The sequence below is a fragment of the Suncus etruscus genome, chromosome X, assembly GCF_024139225.1.
Source record: "Suncus etruscus isolate mSunEtr1 chromosome X, mSunEtr1.pri.cur, whole genome shotgun sequence".
Lineage (NCBI taxonomy): Eukaryota > Metazoa > Chordata > Mammalia > Eulipotyphla > Soricidae > Suncus > Suncus etruscus.
This window is the reverse complement of record NC_064868.1, coordinates 46,682,171-46,705,300: the sequence shown is the minus strand read 5'-3', so window position 1 is coordinate 46,705,300 and position 23,130 is coordinate 46,682,171. Positions and strand designations below refer to the sequence as shown.

General features: G+C 38.6%; 2 protein-coding genes and 1 pseudogene across 2 annotated transcripts in view; 2 read left to right on the top strand and 1 right to left on the bottom strand.

Annotated features, from left to right (window-relative positions):
- Positions 1–506: 506 nt before the first annotated feature.
- LOC125998843 (GTP-binding nuclear protein Ran-like) lies at positions 507–2,532 on the bottom strand (annotated as a pseudogene).
- Positions 2,533–3,061: 529 nt separating this feature from the next.
- The window catches only part of MAOB (monoamine oxidase B), a 147,142-nt gene continuing 127,073 nt past the window's right edge, over positions 3,062–23,130 (top strand). The window contains exon 1 of the mRNA XM_049767268.1: positions 3,062–3,235. Within this exon, the coding sequence (XP_049623225.1) occupies positions 3,190–3,235 (46 nt within the window). The 5' untranslated portion in view covers positions 3,062–3,189. The remainder of the gene's footprint in view (positions 3,236–23,130) is intronic.
- LOC125999364 (centrosomal protein of 19 kDa-like) lies at positions 15,215–15,776 on the top strand. The gene is given in 2 exon segments (XM_049767433.1): positions 15,215–15,616; positions 15,619–15,776. Coding segments are annotated over 2 exon segments (492 nt in total). The 5' UTR covers positions 15,215–15,282.

The following is a 23,130-nucleotide window of genomic DNA, read 5'->3' as shown; positions in this document are numbered from 1 at the left end:
TGGAGGAACCACATTATCCAAATGAACAAATTAAATAATTTAACTGTACAAAAATACAATTTCACCTATTAATTATGCTACTAATTAACTAAAAGTAAAAATTTCCCTAGTTGTGATTTTTCAAAGGCTCATTAAACAAGGAAGTTCACTTGCTTACATACTTGAAATACGACTTTATTCTGATTATAAAAAAGGAATGGGAATGACAGTAACAAACAATATTTTACCAATGAATATTGTTATGTGATTGCAGCCATCTCAGAAACTCAAAATGAAGACAATTGCAGTTTCAACATAGCTAAATATGTGGTTCAAAAACAGAGGTTTTTATTCCCCTTAACTATTACATTCCCTCTGAAGTCCATTCATCTCCTTCAGCATACCAAAGATTAAGCACATGTTCTAGTTAGCTATATTATAGAGTGGGAACACATGGCACCATTGACATCACAGGTCAGTTGCCTATAAAACTAGACTTCTGACACTGGGGAACCCTCTATGTCTCCTCACAGGTCATTATCCTCATCTGGAAGAGTAGTTGTCTGAGTAACCTCTAAATTGTGCTCATACTATGCTGCTAAAGTGGGGTCCATGACCACCTCTTGGGGTGCAAGCACAGGCATGGTAACAAACTCCAAATATGGGTCTTTGATCAGTTTTCTAGTGAGCCAGAGAAAGGGCTTTTCAAAGTTGTAGTTACTTTTGGCAGATTGTCATTGTACTGAAGATTCTTCTTCTGGTGGAAGAAAATTGACTTGGCCTTAGCTGTCCTGTCCTTAATATCTACTTTGTTGCCACATAGCACAATGGGGATACTCTCACAGACATGAACAAGATCTCTATGCCAGTTAAGTCACTTTGGATGCCACATCAAACATTATAATAGCACATTGAGCTTGGATGTAGTAGCCATTCTGAAGTTTCTGAACTTCTCCTGACCTGCCATGTCCCATATGTTGAACTTGATGGTGCTGCCATTGGTGTGAAAGACAAGCGGGTGCACCTCCAAGCCCACAGAGGTGACATAATTCTTCTCAAAATCTCTGGTCAGATGGCGTTTAATAAAGGTGGTCTTGTCAGTGCTGCCATTGTTCACCAGCACTAGCTTGAACTGAACCTGGGCTTCCCCTTGGGCGACTATGCCAAGGTGCTTCCAGAAGCGTCTCCTTCCAAGCACTGAGGGCTGGAAAATTGGCAGAAGAGCGATTCCTATTTATTTATTTAGGGTTTTTGGGGGGTCACACCCAGTGGAGCTCAGGGGTTACTCCTGGCTTTGTACTCAAAGTCACTCCGTGAAGGCTCAGAAGACCATATGGGATGCTCAGAAATAAACTGGAGTCTGTCTCAGGTTGGCCGAGTACAGGGTATATGCCCTACCACTGTGCTATCGCTCCAGCCCCAAGTTTTCCCAACTTTAAACTGTACTACAAAGCAATAGTCATTAAAAGAGCTTGGTTTTGGAATAAAGATAGACCCTCAGATCAATTGAATAGACTTGAAAAGTCAGTCAGAGAATGTTCCCTAGATATATAATCAGTTAATCTTTGATAAAGGGGCAAAGAAAACAAAATGGAGCAAGGAAAGCAACTTCAACATGTGGTGTTAGGACAACTGGTCAACCACATGCAAAAAAAAAGTGAACTTGGACATCCATCTAACATCATGCACAAAGGTCAAATCCATAGGATTAAAGACCTTGATATCAGACATGGAACCATAAGGTATATAGAAAAACATGTAGGTAAAACAGTCCATGACACTGAGACTAAAAGCATCTTCAAAGGAGGAAACATTGTCCAAACCAGTGGAAATGGTGATAAACAAATGGGTCTATATTAATCTGAAAAGCTTCTGAACCTCAAAGGAAATAATGACTAGGATATAAAGACATATATCCTTTCAACTAAATATTTTTGTGTTTGGATGTAGATTTTTAAGAAATGGAATGGCTGAACTTTATATGGGAGTTTTAGCCTTTGTTGATAATTCTGCAGTGCTTTCCATAGAGGTTATTTCAACCCACTGAACACAGACTCTGCTAAACTTTCCTATAGGAAAAATACTGTTATTGAATTTTTCTCCCCAGATATTAAAGCACTGCCATTCCTCTCCTGACCTTATGGCCAATTCGACATGGAAAAGGGATGATAAGTCCTTGTCTTGGATTCAAGAATTAAAATGAACAGGAGTCTGGATCACTACACCATAGGAGTTAAGTAAAAGGCAGTCTAAATAGATGCTACAATGATCCTCTCTACTACTCAACCCTACCCTCCTAAGCAAGAGATTGATTTTCAAGATAACAGAATAGGGTGTTCTAAGATAAAGAGCCTGAAGACTCTATGCCCTTTAGAAGGAAGTGGAAAAGTGAGACTTTAAAGGAGGGCAGCATTGGAGAAAAGTTCAGGCAGGTTTCTGGCCCAGGGACTGTTTTCTACCAAAGCAAGGATGAGAATGCAAATCAGAGCCGAAGAGCGTGTTCTCTGTCATTAGTGATTTCTCAGTCACAAATAAGCCCAAATCCTCTTCCATTCTGAGCACAGCAGAAGTTTGAAATATAATGTTAACATATGGATACAGAGAAGGTTACTGAGGCAGGGGTTTGCTTTAGGCTCTCAGCAAATATATGGGCCTGGAGACAATCCTTTCACCAGTGGCTTCCCTCTCCTATAAAATGGGTCGTTGTAAGTTTGTACTGGAAGCATTCATAAAATGTATTTATTGGCTACAGTGTGCCTGGAGTTGGAAAGAGCTCCGAAATTCCTCTTGATATTGCTTCACACCAGAGAGTACGCAATCCTGGCATCAGAGAGACGCCCCGTATAGGCCAAGTTTCAGGGCCTGAAAGCAATCCCTCTGGAGGGAGGTTGATTGAAAAATACTGTTGGAAGGCCGGCCGAGGGGGTGGGGGATTCTGGGAGGGGCTCTTGGAGGTCAGAGGTGACTTTTGCGCCCTGGCGCAGGTGCAGGTCAGGACGGAGGGACCGAGGAAGGGACCGAGGAAGGGGGAGGTGTCTAAGCTCTTGCCAGGCCAGCGCGTCGGCAGGCGGGCGGGGCTCCGCGCCCAGGGTCTCTGGGCGGGCAATATAGCAGCTCCTCCAAGGCGACAGAGGCAGCTTAGCGGGCGGGAGCGGACTCCAAAGCACCCAAGCAGCTGACATCCAGGAGACTCGGAGCGGGCTGAGCACCATGACCAGCATTTGCGATGTAATCGTGGTAGGGGGCGGCATCTCAGGTCAGTGGTGGTGAAGCTCCTCCTTGCTTCTCTGGTGCGGGAACAGCTGGCCCTCTGGAGGCGATCATAGGCTGAGAATTGTTCCCTGGACCCCGGGCCCTTGGAACTCTCTTTTGGCTGTGACTGTGACGGGAAGTGGGGGGAACTCAGGGGTGGTGGGCAGGATTTCACGAGCCCCTGGACAAAAAGTTCGCTGAAAGACTGGTGTCAGACTTGAAACTGTCCTGGAAAGCAGCAAAGCCAGGGCTTACTGAAAATTTCAAAGCAAAGGAAAGGGGCCAAGGAGGCTCTACTCCCATGGTAGAGCACAATCAAGTCTCAGAGGTCAGTTATTTTTGTCCCAACTTGACATAGACATTCAGTGGTTTATTTTGGAGGTGAGGCCTTACATTTCTATCCTGGAGTCAGGAAAATGATCAAGTACTTACAGCTGTGGGAACCAAAGGAAGGGCTTGGACCCCTGAGCTATCTATTGTCAGAATCTCCTGACCCAGCTCTCTATGGTTCTTAATTGTGTATTTGGGACTACAGTGTACATGCACATAAGGAAACATAGGGTGTATGACGTCTTGGAAAATGGCTCTTCTGCCACTCTCTCATCCCTAGTACATGTTGGCCATGGCAATCAACAGAGTTGGAACGGAGAAACTGGACCCAATTAATATATTGGGACAGAGATTGCTCTCTTACTGTGGTAGGTTAGGAGAGGTGGAGACTGAAATTTATGGATAGATCCCCAAATCAGAATTATGGAGGAGGTTTGTTTGGGGTATCATAGTGAAAACTCACTCTTTAAGTTTGATCAGGTTGATCTTATGAGAGTGGTGGTGTCAGTTCTCTCAGAAAAAATAGCAATTCTCTGGGGATGCTTGGCCAACTCCCTAAGTCACTTGATGCTTGAGCAATGATTAGGATAGCCACTAAACTCCACCCATGGATTTGTTGTCTAAGACTTCTTTCTACCCTAGAAGCAGGTAGCAGTGCTTTGTACCTTGTGAGGGCAAAGATGTTGGGACTGTCTGGTGAGGAAAACTAGGCTATGGATTTGGATGACGACCCTGGTCCTGAGCTATTTTCTTCTGTCCAGCCCTCCTCATCTTTGAGTTAGATACTCAGACCACCACTTCTGTTTATCTGGCCTTCCTATGGTTACCCATTTGAGGCTTTGTTCCTGGTGCTACAGGTATATAAACTTAAGCATAACACTCTGCTAAGATGTGCCAACATTGTGTAAATTCCATTTTTTTTCAACATTTGTGAAATCTCTTTATGGAGGAACTTGGACTTAGAAGGATATCTACTGATGTGTTTTCAAAATTATTGCTAAGTGCCTCTTTATGGAAGCTGGAAGTTCTGTTGCAAGTTCCCAAAGTTCTTTTTTTCCAGAATTTGTACCATGGGTTCAAACAATTTAATCCTTTTTGTTATTTTATTCTTTCTGAGCCACACCCAAACCTTCAAACTCACTAAAATGATTTATGATGAAGGCTATTTAAAACTTTGACCAGTTTTTCAAGAACTAGTAAAGCTCTACTTTAACCCTTAAACTTGCAAAACAGATCATGTTAGTTAATTTATTTATTAAGATCATTATTATGGAATAAGCATTGTTTAAATTTCAAGATTAAAGGGTTTCAAAGCCTCATACAATTTCTTTACCTGGTACATTTGATAACGTTAATTAGTCATAATTAGATTACAGGGTCATTGTAAATTACATGGGAAATGTGTGTGAAAATATCTTTGCCAAGACTAATAAAAGAAACAAAGTCCTGTGATATCCTTTACTAAAATAGTGGACATCAGATTGGTCTGTTGTATAGAATGCAGAAATGTATCACATTATTTTTGTCCTACATTTGTCAGAATGGAAAGCAAGTTAGATAGATAAGGATATATAAAGCTGTAGGAACTTTAAAAAAGTGGTACATTCATGAATTTGTTATTTATTAATTCATTGAACAATTATTTCCAGTTACACATCTTATCCTAAAAGGAATAAAAGATAAATTATATAGCACCATTGCCCCATGTGTGCTCTCTAACTAATGTGGGAGAGAGTCATAAACAATTAGTACTAAAACCTATGACAGATGTTTTTGTAGTATATGGACAAAGTTACAAAGTTCAAGTGTGATCTGAATGTCAATCTTTGCTTGAAAAATCTGGACAAGCATTACAGAGAAGATACTTGAAGAAAGTCTTCAAGTGTGAATATGCATTTACTAGGAGAATAAGTGAAGAAATATTTTATTTTATTTTTGGGGTTGGGGCCACAATCAGTGGTGCTCAGGGCTTCCACCTTGTTATGTGCTCAGGAGTCATTCCTTGCAGATGTTAGGTGGCAATATGTGGTGCTGGGGTTCATACCAGAGTTGATCATGTGTGTGTAAAGCAAATGCCTTAATCTCTTTACTATTCTCTCCCACTCAGAGAAATCACTTTAAAATAGGTGATATCTTTTATAAAATCACAAGTTTATTAATGATCATCACATATTTGGGAAACTTTAATAAAATAAGGGCCCAAGTAGGGTCTAGTTGGTAGAAGATTAAGACACAAGAATGAATTGTGATAAATTGTGGTGATTTTTGTATGTTATTCAGTGTAGTTCCTTCTATGCTCAAGGATGTCAACTGGGGGGCTTTTAATTTATGATGACATGTCAAGAGATAGGAATATGTTGCTGGTGTTTGCAAAAGAAAAGATGTGAAGTGGAGAAAATTTTCAGGTGGAAACGGGACATCTTGTGTGGAGGTGCTGGAAGGACACTGTAGTTAAGCAGTTGAAAACACGCCACAGGGTGGGTTTACAGATGTATGGAACATAAAAAATTTTCAAGCCTTTAAGATTTTTCATTAAAACAACTGTGAAATAATTTAAATTGAATGCGTAGAGAGACGGGAGGAGTCCCAGGATAGAACTGGAAAGGAGGACACTTACCTCTTCCTCTGGATAGCATTTTCCGTCATTTTCTGTAGTCTGACAAGAAATATGAGGACATTGAGACAAATACAAACTTAGATAACTTAGTTTTATTTATTTACTGATTGATTGGTTTTTTATTTTAGGGCCAAATACTGTGGGGTTCAGGACTTACGCCTGGCTTTTTAATTAGGAATCACTCCTGAGAGGTCGAATCCATATGAAATGTCAGTTATTAAACTCAAATTGGCCATATGCAAAGCTAAGCTATTACTCATAGTTAAGCTCAGAATTTCTTTCCCTAATGTCTGAAGGTTGAATTAGATGACTCTTTATTTTTGGGGGGTTTTTTGGGGGGTGGGGTCACACCCAGCAACGCTCAGGGGTTACTCCTGGCTCTATGCTCAGAAATTGCTCCTGGCAGGCTCGGGGGACCATATGGGATGCCGGGATTTGAACCACTGTCCTTCTGCATGCAAGGTAAACACCTTACCTCCATGTCATCTCTCTGGCCCCTAGATGGCTCTATTTAATCTCCTCCAGCACCTTGACCTTTATCATGAAATTTAAATTATTCACTTTGATATTATTCTTCTCCACTAATCTGTAAGCTCAGAAACCAGGAAGGGTTCTCTTTTTCTTCCTTATCTTTAGAGCTAGGTCTGGTACAATTAGTCCTTAATAAATTGATGAATCCGTGAACTTTAACATTTCACCAATAAAGTAGCTACTAACTGGATTGGAAACCCACTTCTATTTATAACTATTTCCATTTGCTTTTCCTGACAAACCATAATAATAATGGGAAAATTGCGAAATGCAGAATATCAGAATGAGTACATAACTGGCATAGGTGAGCTATATTAAAGAGTATGCATTTCACAGTGCATCTGAAGCTTTGTTAATTATTAAACGTAGGACATTCTGAGAATTACCTGATAACGTTTAAAGATGTCAGCAAATATTAATCACTCTCTTTGGAATAAACAGAGATTCACTGGGGGTACACCTGGTTAATGTATAATGTACTGTTTTTTGGTGTTTGGAAATCTCCAAGGCAATTGTAAAATAGTTCATTTTAGAAAGTTGCGTGGTATGTAAACTAAATGACTTTCTTTCATGCAAGGAGTAGATATCTATGGAGACATGGCAGATTGACTGCATTCTCCACATGGAACTAGGCAGAATGGAGCCAACTGCTTCTTCTGTGTTAACTCTTGGGGATTAGTGTTTGGGATGATGGAACCATGGAAACCATCTTGGCAATTTTGGAAGTTATTCTTGCACAGGAAGTAGAATGGAGAAAGCTTTTTCAGGAGTGTGAAAGATTTGGTTAACTGTGGGCAGCAGTCACTTGTACAAGATCCTGAAAGTGTAGGAGCCAAACTTGCATGTTGCAAATAATACCTAGGAGGTGGTCTGTGTGGCCCAGAAGCACACCTGTTGCAGGTTGATGGAACTAACCTGGGATGGAAATAGGAGTGATAATACACAAGGATTCACCAGTTATGGGATACAATAGGCAGTGTCATCTATGTTAATGAAAAAGCATTTTCCTTATCTTTGATGAAGAAAGATAAAAAACACCCCTGGACTCCTAGGTAGGATCCATCTGCAAATATTTTGATAAAAAAGTTGTAGTAGGGTGTAGCATATGAAAAAGTTTCCATAAGATGATTCTTGGAATTGTATATAAAAGTGTTTCCTTAGGATTGTTCTGTGACTTTTGCCCCACCTAACCCTTCCAGGTGGGGCGCTGTGGAGTTGGGAATAAATAGCTTGAGGGACAGGAGTGAGGGGTCCTTCTGTGAAAAGCTGCTGGCTGCAGGAGGATTCTCTGGCTCTCCTTGCCCGATCTTTTAAACCCTATCGTTCTTGTCTGTGTGGATTATTATTTGCTGCGGATTTCAGCTCTTGTAGTTTTATAACTGTAATCCTGTAAAGTTATATTTGATTCTACACTTTTGTTGATTACTGTAATTAATGTTTTTACATTTTAGTTGTTAATTCTCAAAATTGATATGGTATTTCATTAAGGTTTTACTTTTGTTGCTTTGGATTAGGGGTTAGATACTGTCATAAATAAGTTGCTAGATTGTAATCCTGGCTGGTATTTTGGCCTTTTACATGGGTGCATCATTGGAAAAAATAGCAGGTGCAAAAGTAGGTTTTATCCATTTTGGATAGACCCTCAATTTTTTCATTTACACGGGGAGGTTCTCTGCCTTAAGCATTTTGTTTTGGTTTTGAACTTAAGCTCCCACCTAATAATCGGCCGTACATGGTTCTTCATTTTCGGACCTCTTATAAACTGCTGACTGGACTAGAACTCATCTTCGATTGAATTCAAGTACCTATGGATCTTCTTTACTTTGGCGCCCATTGTGCGGGTGTGTGTGTGTGTGTGTGTGCCTCTTCCTTCGAAATAGGGGCCTAATTCACTGCCTCCAAAGATGGGCTTTCTTCTGCTCAAACTGGACTGGAATGGAAAATGTGTGTCTTCTCACCTGCTACGCAGCCTTGTGAGCATCTCATCTAAGGATCTCTGTCTCCGAATTACTTTTGGGCTTTGTGATTGCCCTGGGAGCTCCCCATGGCCTATGAGGTCCTGAATCTTGGAATTTCTTACTCGACTTCTGCTTTTCCAAGGGAATACTTACTCGGAATTGATCATCTTGGACGCTGTAGATTTTATTCTACTCTGGAACTTGTAGTTGATTCCTTTACATCTGTTTCTGGTTTTGAACACCCTGTGTTAGGCTAAAAAATTTTTTTCTATACTTTTTCCCATGATGCACTTATGCAAACAGCCACTCTTTTACAATTGCTTAGTTATTCTTTTTACAATTAAAAAATATTATTTATTTCTGTACATTATTATTGTTTATTGTTACTTTACAAAAAAAGGGGGAATTGTAGCATATGAAAAAGTTTCCATAAGATGATTCTTGGAATTGTATATAAAAGTGTTTCCTTAGGATTGTTCTGTGACTTTTACCCCACCTAACCCTTCCAGGTGGGGTGCTGTGGCTGTGGAGTTGGGAATAAATAGCTTGAGGGACAGGAGTGAGGGGTCCTTCTGTGAAAAGCTGCTGGCTGCAGGAGGATTCTCTGGCTCTCCTTGCCTGTTCTTTTAAACCCTATCGTTCTTGTCTGTGTGAATTATTATTTGCTGCGGATAAATATTACCAAGGTCTTCCCCCAAAAAGGGGACAAGGGGATGGGAAGTAATTTCTCATTCTGGGGACTGTTCTTGGATTCACAAATACCCAGCAAAGTTAACAGCGAAGATACGTTGCAGTAGGGCCTAAAAATTCATCCTTTCATAATAAGGAGATTATATAGAAATGAATATAAGCACATTGTCATACTTTTTGTGCAATGTTAAAAATTTAGTCATTCCCCTAATTATTTAGCTATCTCATCTCTTATTTTATTATTATTTAGGCACAGTACTTAATAAATATTTTATGAATCCAATGCCTCAACACCAATTCTGTCACAAGTGTGACCTTCCCTCCACCAATATCCCCAATTTCCCACCCACCCACCTACCACCCAAGCTTACCACCTTTGTAGCTACAAACAAGTTTACTTCATATTATTTTACAGAGGCAAATGGAATTATCAAAAGATATATCAATATGATCAGTTGGTGATAATTATTATATCTCACAATGATGATAACAGGGATTTACTGAGCTGATTGGTGCAAGTTAAATTTTCTCTTATTGTTTTTGCTCACTGATCTTGGTAATTATGCATTTTCCCCATAAAAATCACTGTGCTCACTTTCAGCTGTCAGTACTATGAAATTTGTAGATGCAAATGCATCCTCAAGGAGCTGGACTAATTTAGTGGATTGTTGTACTGATAAGGTTCAGTTGTGGAGCTCAGCCATATCTGTTCTGGAAAGTGCCATGTGTGAATATTTCTCCCTTCTTTAAAACAACAGTCCTATTGGTAAAGAGTGGGGTGACCATGGTGGTCAGGTTGATTTACCTTGTTGCTTGAATATTCTTTCTTAGCTTTGTTTAGTTATTTGTTTTAAGTGTTTTTGGGCTATACTCAGCAGCTCTGCACTCAGGGATTACTTTTGATGGGGCTCAGGGAACCATGCATATGTGGTGCTGGGGATCTCTCTGGCCTCTGTTTGGCATATTTATGTCTTCTTGAAAACATTCCCTTAACTTTTAGCTGTTTTTAATTTGTTTGTTTGAGTTTTTTGTTTGGTTTCAGGAAGTTGTCTTTTGGAGATGACACCCAGAAATGGCCAGGATTTATTCTGGGTTCTCTGTGCTCAGAAATTATTCCTGACAATTTCAAGGTACCACATAGGATGCTATTTATCAGTATGGATTGGCCATCTTCAATTCAAGCACCCTATCACTCTACTGTCACTCCAACCCTTGAAATTATAATGTATAGAGTAGAAACAGATACATCCGTATAAGTTGCTTCTTCTTAAGCAATTAATAATTATTCTTGACTTTTGTAAGTTGGCAACAATATGTAATATGTAGTAATTTGCCAGTTCCAGCCTCATCTTATCCCAGCCTAGAGTTTCTTCCCTCTGGCAGCAAATCTGAAGATATCAGGTTCATCTGAGATGCACTGTGTTCCTCAATAGGAGATTTTGGCCCTAGATTGACCATTATTTTGACTCTGGTCTCCTCTGCATTTCAATCACTCAATTATTATCTTAACTTTAATAAATTATAAGTGTATTTATATAAAGCATAATATCTATTTACTCACTGTTATCTATGTAATAATCAGAAAGAGCTATAATATTAATTAATGTCTACAGCACCTCCACAAAGGGAATGAATGACAAAGTCTCGGGCAAAGATGTATGTTCAACAATAGCACATTAACTTTATATACATAGGGCCCTGTGTTACATCTCTTGCATTGTTGGGAGGGAAACAAGAATGACAAAGCCTAATACCATCTGCTTAATTTGGAAATGTGGAACATTGGCAGAAGGAGCCAACTTGTGTGATCAGGTTGTCAGAACCAGGTTTGACCATAATCAACCCTAACAGGTCCTTGTATGAATCTCAGAAGTAACAACAGCAGATTTAAGACTGAGATTGTCAATTTTAATGACATTCAATCTCCTTCTCAGCTAAATTGGTGTCAATATATTTGCTTTATGTCATATATATCTGTTGGCTTCTACTGTGTCACCACTGTTAGCTGCATTGAGCAAAATTGGTCATTTTACTCTATATTCTTACTTTATTTTTTAAAATCAGGGCAATATTGATAAAAATGGCATCGATTTCATAGACTAGTTGACATGATTAAGAGTGAATTGTAAGTGAAGTACTTAAGGCAGAATTTGGTATCTACCAAGCACAGAGCATAAATTAATTTAGTAACTCAGATTAACAAAAGGTCACCTATCATTAGGATATTAGAGAAATCATGCTTCTTCCTTACTGCATGGTCATCGTTTGGGTTGAGGAAGTGGTTAGTGTTGAGTGGAGAAAGTGGTTATTGTTTAGTGCTTAGGGCACACAAACACAACAAATTATCTTGTAAACAGGGTGCTGCTCCTCAACTCTATTTTCTTGTCTTTTGTGATTTAGTAATAAAAATGATGTAAGAAAGTCAACAGCTAAATTTGAGAAATTAAACTATTGAATATGGTTTTAAAATATAAATATGCCAGAAACTCTAAATTTAGATCACATGTCTGTATTAGCACTTCTAATTTATTTGGTCTTTGGTATATGTCAGTATAAAGATCACCTCACTCTTAATTTAGCTTTAATTTTTCTATTTAATTTTTTTCTTTTTCTGATGAAATCCTCGTGCTGGAGAAATAGGCTGGTCCACGTCCCTGAGCCATGGCCCTGAGGGAAACCAGCAGGATGGATGAACAGCAGCGTTTTGAGCTCCCCCAGTCCCCCAGAGGCAGCTGTGACTTGTGCCAGGTTATGGCCTTGTAGGAACCCAGCAAAACCTGTGCGTCACGAAGCACATGGCTACTCTACTCCACTCCACATCCATATGCATAGCCTCTAGTTAATGTGCCCAAGAACAACAGGTAGAAAACAACACATTGCAAATGATACAAAGGGTAAAAACTTAGAACACCACCATGCCTAGAAAATGATGATGGTAACTCTGCAGACCCAAGGAGTGTCAGCCAACTATATAGCCCAGGGGTCTCAAACTCATTTTACCTGGGGACCGCAGAGCAAAGTCGGGGTGATCCTTGAGTGCCAAGTCAGTAATAAGCCTTGAACATTGGGGGGTGTGACCCAAACAACTAAAACAAAACAAAACAAAACAAAAAATATTCCTCTAGGGCAGGGCCACAAAATGTTGTATGGAGGGCTGCGAGTTTAAGACCCCTGATTATAGCCTCTCTGATAAGGACTTTAGAGAAAAATCTGGAGACTGCTCAAAGAACTCAAAGAAGCCACGAACTAACTGAATAAAGCAGAAATAAAAATCAAGATGATATGAAAGTATAAATGAGAAAATTTCACACTGAAATAAAAGGACTAAAGAACTTGGTAGGCAAAACTAAAACCTCACTGAAAAGCCCACTAGCAGAGTAACAGCAGCTGAAGACAGAATTAGTGAGCTGGAAGATGAGATGTATAACAACTCCATACAACAGGAGAGGTCGGAAAAAAACATAAAACAAATAATCAGACAATGGAAAAAATCTTCAAAGAATCTGAAGAGAAGAAAATAGAAAAGAAGTCTGAGATAAACTCATCAGAAACAACATAATAATCATTGGAATCCCAAGGAAGAAAATCCCAATGAAGTATCAACATTCAAAGACATCATTGCAAATTAACTATATATATATATATATATATATATATATATAATTTTATTTTGACCAAAGTGGACTAAAAGTCATTCACAGTAAAATTTTAGGTATATAGTGACATTGAATCAGGGGCATTCCCACCACCATTGTTGCCCTCCCTCTCCCCCTTTTCCCAGCATGCATCCCATATTCTCCTCCTTTGCTCCCTGGACTGCTAGTATAATTGGTCCTCTCTATGTCTAGCTTGTTGTAGATTGGGTATTGATCCTGTTGTCATTGGCTTTGTATTTGGTACCTAAGTCTGATCATTTTATATTTCTACTCAATGTTCATATGACTGTTTGGTCTTGGTAATCTCCATTACTTCCCCCTCTGTTTGTGAGGTAGAAAAGATGGTTCAAGTTATGTGTTTCTGTTTGAAGGAAAGAAGGTAAAACGGGGGGGGGGGGCAAAAATAAAACAAGCAAAACATGGGAGGAGTCCTTCAAGAGGCTATAAATATCTGTTTAAGAGAAGAAAGAGAAAAAGGAAAAACACCATAACAATACAAAAAAAATCAAACTAAAAACCTGAAAAGAACCACAGCAATAAATACAACAATCAAACAATAATCCTGGTCCTGAAATAAAAAAAAAACAGAGCTCAAAAACATAAATCAAAACAAAGCAAAACAAAACAAATAATCAAAAACAACAACAATAACAATAACAAATTAATTTATACTTTTTTGCATAGGCACAGTAAATATTGGGGACATTAGAAAGGGAATTCCCTTGGCCTAAGAGATACAGGGTTTCTCAGCCCTTGAAGTATACTGTCATGTGCATAACTCCAGGTTTCGTACCTGTTCATTTCCTCTCCCCTATGTCCTTTTGCGGTGTCTGGAAATTATCCGCTCAGTCATCGATCAGGCCTCTGTAACTAGAGGTCTTGGTATTTACACAGATCATAGGATGGAGCCCAGGATGGAGTCTTTCCTTACGGTTCTAGAAGTTCTATTCCATCACTGTTGTTTTAATCAGTCTTCTGTAGTCGGTGGATGAAATCTTTCATTATGTTTCCAGGAATCATGCTCGATTGCAATTGTCACAGTCAGACCTCCGGAATTAGAGATCTTGGTTGTTGTACAGATCATAGGCCAAAACCTAGACTAGGGACTTTTTATTGATCTCAGGATAAGTTCTGCCCAGTCTTGTTTGTCACAGTCTTCTGTAGTAAGTGATCTTAGCTTTTGCACAGATCAAAGAATGACATGTCTTTCATCTTATGATTGTGAGGTAAGACAACCTGTTCTTAGAACAAGTTCTTGCCATTTCCTCGTTGTCAGGATGTCATCAAATTTGGCGAGTATTGGTGTCAGAGATGTATTAAGAATGTCCCAGAGGGAGTTTGGTTCCTGGAGCTGCTGAGGAGAACTATGTCAGTTCTATGTCTGAGATCTAAGGTTTGGGTTTGGATGGTCGCTGTCTAATAACATGGAGTCTATATTGGGACAACATGACATATGTTCAAGGTGGAAGGTGCCCCTTTATTGTAAAATGAATGATTTCTTATCCCTCGTAGATAAGAGCTTGTTTCTATACATAAATTTCCCCCTTTTTTAGTATGCCTGTACAAAAATAATAGGTACTATATTATACTGTTGTGTATTTGGGACTTTTTATTGTAGGTTTTTGTACCAAGCAGAATCAAAACAGGTGGAGTTAAGAAAGAGAAGAAAACAAAAACAGGACAAAAACATATATATATGAAAAATATATATAAGAAAAAATAAAAATTAGTTTAAAAATGATCAGGATGGAAAAACTGAGTTTAAAAGAAACATAATTAAGGGAACAAAGTGATGCAGAGACTATCTTATATTTGGATATAAACAGGTTAAGAGGTAGTATTCGGGAGATCTTAAACTTATAAAGAAAATATAGGCTTCCTTGTTGTCTTTTGGGGTATTCTTGTGGGGGGTGGAATTCAGGGCACATTTTCATCACACACCCTGCTCTTGTTGAGTTTAAGAAGTGCTGGTGCGTGTGATTGCAACGGTGGAGCTCAAGCACTGCAGGCAAGTTTTGACAGCTGGAGACGTCTTGCCACGGTTGGTCCCTGCTCTGCCGGGGGTCGCTGGCTGGCTTTGTCTTCCTGAGGGCTCCAGCTCCCTCCCGCTCAAGGTCCAGCCCTGCTTGTGCTCCATGGCCTAAGCTAGGAAAATGGCCTTTTGTATCTTGGCCTACCGAGGATAAGGTCTCCTTCGTACTTCTCTGAAGGAAGTTATTATGTGACTAACACATTTTCATCAGATTTTCTCTGATTTGCCCTGACTTTTATGAGAATGATGTGCACTGCCAAAAAATGTGGAATTCGGTTCCAACCTCCAGCTATTACCTTAATCTACGAGAATGAAATCAAGGGGAAAAGTCGCCAGCGGATCATGCCAGTCCGTAATTTTTCCAAGTTTTCAGATTGCAGCAGAGCTGCTGAACAATTGAAAAATAATCCACGACACAAGAGTTACCTGGAACAAGTATCCTTAGAGCAACTAGGGAAATTATTCAGTGTTTTACAAGGTTACTTATGGGGGCAAAGTTTGGAAGAAACGATCCAGCAAATTCAAGAGGAAACAATCATTGACCCTGAGGAAGACATGAACAAACTTGATGATAGGAACTTGCCAAAAAGAAGAGTATCATGGATGAACTTTTTCAGAAAAATCAGAAGAAAGATGATCCAAACTTTGTTTTTGACATTGAGGTTGAGTTCCCACAAGATGAACAGTTGCAGTCCTGTTGCTGGGACACAGAGTCAGCAGATGAGCCCTGATACCAGACACGCAAAAATTCATTGGGGGGAAAATTCAGTGGGCTTATAGAAAACTCTTACTTACTCAGAGAACATAGAATGGCTCTAGAAAAATAATCTGTGAAGAACCCTAATACATCTATGTTGGTCATAATGGCACCGATCTTATTACTTTTGTTCTGATGGTTTGTTTTGATGTCATACTGCCAATGTCCAAGGGCTATTCCTGACTCAGTGCTCAATGGTCATTCCTGTCTATGTTTGGATCCCTACTGGTGCCAGGGATCAAACCTAGGTCTCCTACTTGAAAGCATGTGCTACAGCCCATTGAGGTATATTTTCAGCCTTGACTATTACTTTTCAGAATCAGATCTATCTAGGACAATAATTTTGTGAATGCATGAGGAATATAGGAAAATCAGAATATAAGATCTGGCTATAAGGAGTTTACAATCTAACTGGATGATAAATTAAAAACTTGTAAAAAAAAAGCTAATTGTCAGTATTGGGCAGCAAAAATTAGACTTAATGACTTAATAAAGACTAAGGAGGGTCAGAATATAGATGACTATAGGATAGAATATTCAGAAAAGACTTTATCCTTTGATAAAGGATACTCTACCCCTTAGTAATAGTATTTGTGGAAAAGCTTGTGTTAAATTTTATATATGGAAGCAGGGAGAAAGCTTCTCAAGAGAAGGGAGCTAGAATTTTTTGTTGTTTGGGGGTCCACCTGGTCCTGGTGGGCCAAGAAGACCACATGTGGTACTGGGGATGAAACCCAAAGTTTGGCTACATCCAAGGCAAGCTCTTTGCCTGCTATACTATTGCAATGACCTTGAGAGTTTAAAATATATATACATATATTTATATATATTTAATTTTTTAGTAACCCCAGGGATATTCAGAGCTTCCTCCTGGCTTTGCATTTAGGAATTACTCCTGGTGCTGCTCAGGGGCCCATAAGAGATATTGGAGAACAACCTGGGTAGGCTGCATGCAAGGCAAGTGCCCCACCCTCTGTGCTATCTCTCCAGCCTGGGAATTAGAATTTTTATTTGACAAACAATAAGAAAATATAATTGTACTCAGTGATTGCCAGGGAATTATTCCATATGTTTTAGGACTTTGTGTACATTTCACGGTTTCATATGGACTGAACTCTGAAGTAGAAGTATACCTCTGCAGAGGCCCTAAAGATGGATGTCATTTGATGGACATCAGGGGAATTCTGCTGTTCAGTTATCAGATAGTAAATGCTAAGAACATTTTGAAACCCTGAACTTCTTCCATAGATATGAGGTTTATGTGTGAAATGGGAAATCTACCCATAAAAAGTTCTGCCAGTTTAGGTCTATTCATGACTCTGGATCTAAAAGAAGTGGTTCTTTGATAAACAAGGTTATGTGCATATAGATACATCTTGCTTAATATGCAAATATTTGTAGAAAGCTTATGCTTTCTGCAAGAAAATAAATGCTGATTAAAGTAAAACTAAAATTTATTACTCTTAAAAAAAGAAGTGCTTTGTGGCAGAAAGGGCTTGGTAGAGTTCTTGCATTGGGAGTTCTTCTGGAACTGAGTACGGTATCAAGCGATAATCTACATTTGGGTTGATGAGAAGCAGGTCCACAGAGCATGAGTCAGCAGGAGTGTTGGTTTTAGTTTCTTGCTGGGGATGAGATGTGGGGCTGAGTGGGTGTCCCTTTGCTTGGAAAATGGGTGATGGCTTGTTGAGGCAGGAGGTCAGTCTTGATACCTAATGAGTTAAGAACTGAGGGGTAAAGAGCATTAGTAATATGGGCTATCAGCTTGGGATTGGGGGGGGGTGAAGGGATAATAGGATTTCTGAAGGTGAGAGGAGGGATAGTATCTAAGAGGGGCTATATACACTATAGGCATGAATTGTTTACAATTTACATTTGTCTCTCATAGAGGAGATCTCTCTCTATGTACTCATGTCCACATAAAGACATGAGGTGTTGTTAGAGGTCTGACCCTAGTAGGGTCTGAGCTCTTAAGGACTGATTGAATTAAGATAAATCATAAGCTTAAGTATGTCTTAAGAGAAGAAGGAAGAGCAAAAAATAAGAGAAAGGAGAACAGAAAAATAGGTAAACATAGTAAAAATAAATTAAATAAAAGCTAATAAATCAAAGAGATTGGGTTGGTGTGTTGGAGTTGGGAGGTTTTCCCAGTTTCTAAGAATTTCATCTGTGATGGGTTTGGGCCCTGCTAAATAAAGATTTCAGGGTTAGATAATGGCTGGAGCAGCTTAGGATATGTATAGGTTTTGCATTTTGGGTACTAAACAATGTGTTAATGAACTACCTATGTAGGTGGCTACCCTATATAGTATTGTCTGCTGCATCTTATGTATCCAACTTTCTTTCCTAAAGAGAAACTATCAGTGTGGGTTTTATTTGACATAGATTGTATTGACGATGATGAGGAAGAAGAGGAAGAAGAGAGGGGAGAAGGAAAGAAGTAGGGAGAAGAGAGAGGGGATGAGAGAGAAAGGAGGTGTTAATTTGCTCAAATGTATGCAATGAGTAGGTTCTGTAATATAATTCTGTGGTTTGCAGTGGACTGTTTCAATGGTCTGAATGATTATATGCTTCAGGTACTCATAGAGGACAAAAGCAGAGAAAAAAGGGTATATTGGAGTGTTTTATTAAGACATTTTCATAAAGCAAACTGAATATGGTATCAGGTATAACTGAACACCAAGGTGTCATAATTAGGGTGTCTGCCCTTTGTATCCAAGAGTCCCTGTGGACAGAGAAGCTGAGAGGTTATTTTATATCTAGTAAGATTAACACACTAAAACATATTGTTACGAAATGCTGCAGCTGGAGTCACTGACTTTCAATCATATTATTCACCTGTGTTTGTGTACAAACTCCCTAAGACATTATTATAGGCCCTTTTAGTAAGATGCTGATTACATACCTGTTCACTCTAACAGTTGTTTCCGTTGTTGCTCGTTTCTGTATAATATAATGGGTAGTCGAGGCTTTGTATTTTTCCTCTTGCACTTGTTTTGAACACTTCTCCCCAGTAAATGCTAACAACTACAGTGCTTGGAGTTTCTACCCTATTACACCATTGTAATTGTTCTTGGAGTATGATGTATAATATAGTACCTCAGAAAAGTGCTATCATTCTGTATTTATCCTTCTTCTTCTGGCTTACTTCATTTAACGTAATGTTTTGTAGATCCATCCATGATGCTGCAAAATCCATTATTGTGTCATTTCTAACTGCTATGTAGTATTCCATTGTGTATAAAAACCACATCTTCATGACCCAATCATTTGTTGTTGGGTATCGAGGTTGTTTCCAGATCTTGGCTATTGTGCTGAGTGCTGCAATAAATAGTGGACTGCATACATATTTTGGTATGAATGTTCTTCCACCTTGGGGGTAGATACCCAGGAATGCGATTTCTGGGTCATATGGCAACTCAATTCTGAGTTTTCTAAGTACCTTTCATACTGTTTTCCATAGGGGTTGTACCAGGGAACATTCCAACCAGCAGTGGATGAGAGTTCCTTTCTTATCACATCCCTGCCAACAGAGATTGTTCCCTTTATTTTTTATGTGTGCCTTCCTCAATGGTGTAAGGTGTTACCTCATTGTTGTCTTGATTTGGATTTCCCTAATGACAAGTGATGGTTAACATGTTTTCATGTGTCTCATGGCCATCTGTTGGTCTTCATGGAGAAATGTCTATTCATTTCCATTCCCCATTTTTCTATGGCTTTATTAGGTTTTGTGGATCTCACCTTTCTGAGTGCTTTGTATATCCTACATGTCAGCCCTTTATCTGATGTGTCGAGTATGAATATTTTTCCCATTCTGTTAGCTGTCTTCTGGTTTTAGACAGTATTTCTCTTGCCATACAGAAACTCTTCAATTTGATGTAACCCCATTTATTCAGTCTTATGATAGTACTCTTGCCAATAGCATTTCATCATCTTCAAAGACTTTTTTGAGGTATATGTCTTGTAGCGTTCTTCCTATTTTTTTCCTTGATGAACTTTATTGATTTGGGTCAGATTTCAAGGTCTTTAATCCATTTTGAGTTGATTTTTATGTAGGGTGTGAGGCATGGATCAATCTTTAGTTTCTTGCAGATTGTTAGCCAGTTGTTCCAAGAGACAGTTGTTGAAGAGATTGTCTTTGTTCCATTTCAGGTTCTTGGATCCTCTGTCAAATATTAGTTGACAGTATATTTGGGGATTTATTTCTGGATATTCTGTTCTAACCTACTGGTCTGATACCCTCTATTTGTTCCAGTACTATACTGTTTTGATGACTACAGCTTTATAATAAAGCTTCAGGTTAGGTAAAGAAATGGCACCCAGTTTCTTGTTTTTCAGTATAGATTTGGCTAGTCTAGGTCTTCTGTGGTTCCAGATGAAATTTATAATTGGTTGTTCAAGTCCCTTAAAAAGTGATGTCTGAATTTCTATAGGGATTGCGTTTAATCTGTAGAGCAATTTAAGTAAGATAGACATTTTGATTATGTTGATTTTTCCTACCCATGAGCATGGGGATGTTCTTCCATTTTCCTTAGGTCCTCTTCAATTTCTTTCTGAAGCGATTTGAAGATTTCATGCTATAGGTTTTTCACTTCTCTTGTCAGGTTGATTCCCAGGTATTTGATATTTTTAGATACTACTTTAAATGGGATCGACTCCTTAATATCTTTCTCTCCCCCCTTTGTTATTTGTATGATGAATGCTATTGTCTTTTGTGTATTGATTTTGTATCCACCTACTTTGCTATATTGGCTTATTGTTTCTAGAAGTTTTACTGTGTACTCTTTAGGGTTTTCTGTGTATATCATCATATCATCTGCAAATAGAGATAGTTTGACTACTTCTTTCCCTATCTGAATTCCTCAGATTCCCTTCTCTTGCCTGATTGCTATTGCTAGTACTTCTAAAACTATGTTGAATAACTAGGCTTGTTCCTGACTTTAGTGGAAAGGTTTTCAGTTTTTCACCATTAAGAATAATGTTGGCAGTGGATTTTTTTATAGATTGCTGTAACTATCTTGAGGAAGTTTCCTTCCAACCCTATTTTGCTGAGTGTTTTCAGCATGAATGGATGTTGGATTTTGTCAAATGCCTTCTCTGTGTCTATTGATATGATCATGTGGTTTGTCTTTCTTCTTGTTGATGTGATGTATGATATTGATTGATTTGCATATGTTGAAACATCCTTGATCTTGGGATGAAACCCACTTGGTCATAGTGTATAATCTTTTTGATGTGCTTTTGAATTCAGTTTGCTAAGACTTTTTTTTTTGAAGATTTTTGCATCTGTGTTCATTAGTGATATTAGTCTGTAATTTTATTTCTTGGTGGCGTCTTTGCCATCTTTGGAAATGAATGTGATGTTTACCTCATAAAAGGAGTTAGAAAAGAGTCTTCTCAGAATGTTTGATAAAATTAATCTGTAAAACCAACTGGACCTGGACTTTTATTCTTGGGGAGTTTCTTGATTACTGATTCAATTTTCTCAGATGTGATTGGCCTGTTTAGGTTTTCTACATCCTCCTTTTCCAGTCTCAGAAAATGAGATTTTTCCAGAAATCTGTCATCTTCTACTGGGTTCTTTAACCTAACTGAGTATAGTTGTTTGTAATAAGTTCTCACAATGTGTTGGATTTCTTGGGGGTTCTGTTGTAATCTCTCCCCTTTCATTTGTGATCCTGTTTATTTGGGTGATTTCCCTCTTTTTTTGTGAGTCTTGTCAGTGGTTTATCTATCTTGTTTATTCTTTTAAAAAAACAATTCAGGTTTCATTGGGTTTTTTGTATTGTTTTCCTAGTTTCTATGTTGTTTATTTATGCTCTATTTTTTAATTATTTCTTGTCTTCTGGTTGTGTTTGGGTTTCTTTGTTGCTGTTTTCCAGATTCTTAAGGTGTCCCTTTATACTGTTGATTTTGTCATATTTCTCTTTCCTGACATAAGCCTGTTTTGCTATGAGTTTCCCCCTAATTACTGCTTTTGCCCTGTTCCACAGATTTTCACAGCTTTTCTCATTATTGTTAGTCTCAAGGAATTTTTTATTTCTTCCTTAAGTTCCTCTCTGATCTAGCTGTTGTTGAGTAGCATGTTGTTTAATCTCCAGGTGTTGGATATTCTCCACAGTTTCTTTTTATAGTCAATCATGATCTCTGTTGCATAATGATCTGATAAGGTGCTTCTGATAATCCTTATGCTTGTGACTTTGTTTGTACATTAGATTTATATCCTAAGGCATGGTCTATTCTAGAGTAGGTTCCATGTGCACTTGAGAAGAATGTGTATTCTGTTTTCTTAGCCCTGTATAAGTTCACTATGCCCATTTCCTCTAGTATCTCTTTTAGGGTTCTTATATCTTTGCTGGCTTTCTGCCTAGTGGATCTGTCTAGTGATGATAGGGGAGTATTAAAATCACCTATTACTACACATTTCCCTACATGTGTTTCTCTAGGTTTATGAGCTAATGCTTTATATTTTTTTCTGGCTCTACTGTCGGTGATCAGAGTTAGTATTTCTTGGTCTAAGGTTCCCCTGATCAGTAAGTAGTGACCGTCTTGGTCTCTTAGCACTTTCTTGAGGTTGAATACAATTTGATCTGATATGAGAATGGCTGTCCAGCCTTTTTTGTTTTCCATTGGCTGAGTAATTGATTTCCATCCTTTTATTCTAAGCCTGTGTCTATCCTGCTCTGTTAGGTGTGTTTCTTGCAGACAGAAGAAGTCTGGTTTTTGTTTTCTGATCCAACCCTGTATTCTGTGTCTTTTAATGGGGGAATTTAGCCCATTGACATTTAAGGAGATTACTGACAGAGTGGGTCGTTGTGCAATATTGTACTGAGTAGATAGGTGGTTGTTACAATCAGGGTTTTGGATTGTGTAGTGCCTCTTTAGGTAGTTCATTTAGAGTTGGCTTGCTTAGTGCAAATAGTGTGAGATATTTCTTGTCTGAGAATGTTTTTAGTCCTCCCTCCCATATGAATGAGAGTTTTGCCAGGTAGAAAACTCTAGGATAGAGGTTTCTTTCATTCAGTAATTTGAATATGTCATTCCACTGTCTTCTTGCTTGAATTGTTTCAAATGGGAGATCTGGTTTGAATCTTATGTTTTTTCCTTTGTACTTGAGGGTTTTTTCTCCCTTATTGCTTTAAGAAATTCATCTTTCTCTTTTTTTGCCATTTACATTACTATATGTCTTGGTGTTGGTTTGTTAGGATCTATTTTATTAAGGACTCTTTTTCACTCTTAGATTTAAACTGGAGCCTCTTTACAGAGGGTGGAAATATTTTCTGTTATGATTTCCCTCACCATTTGTTCTCCTTTCCCTGTTTCCTCCC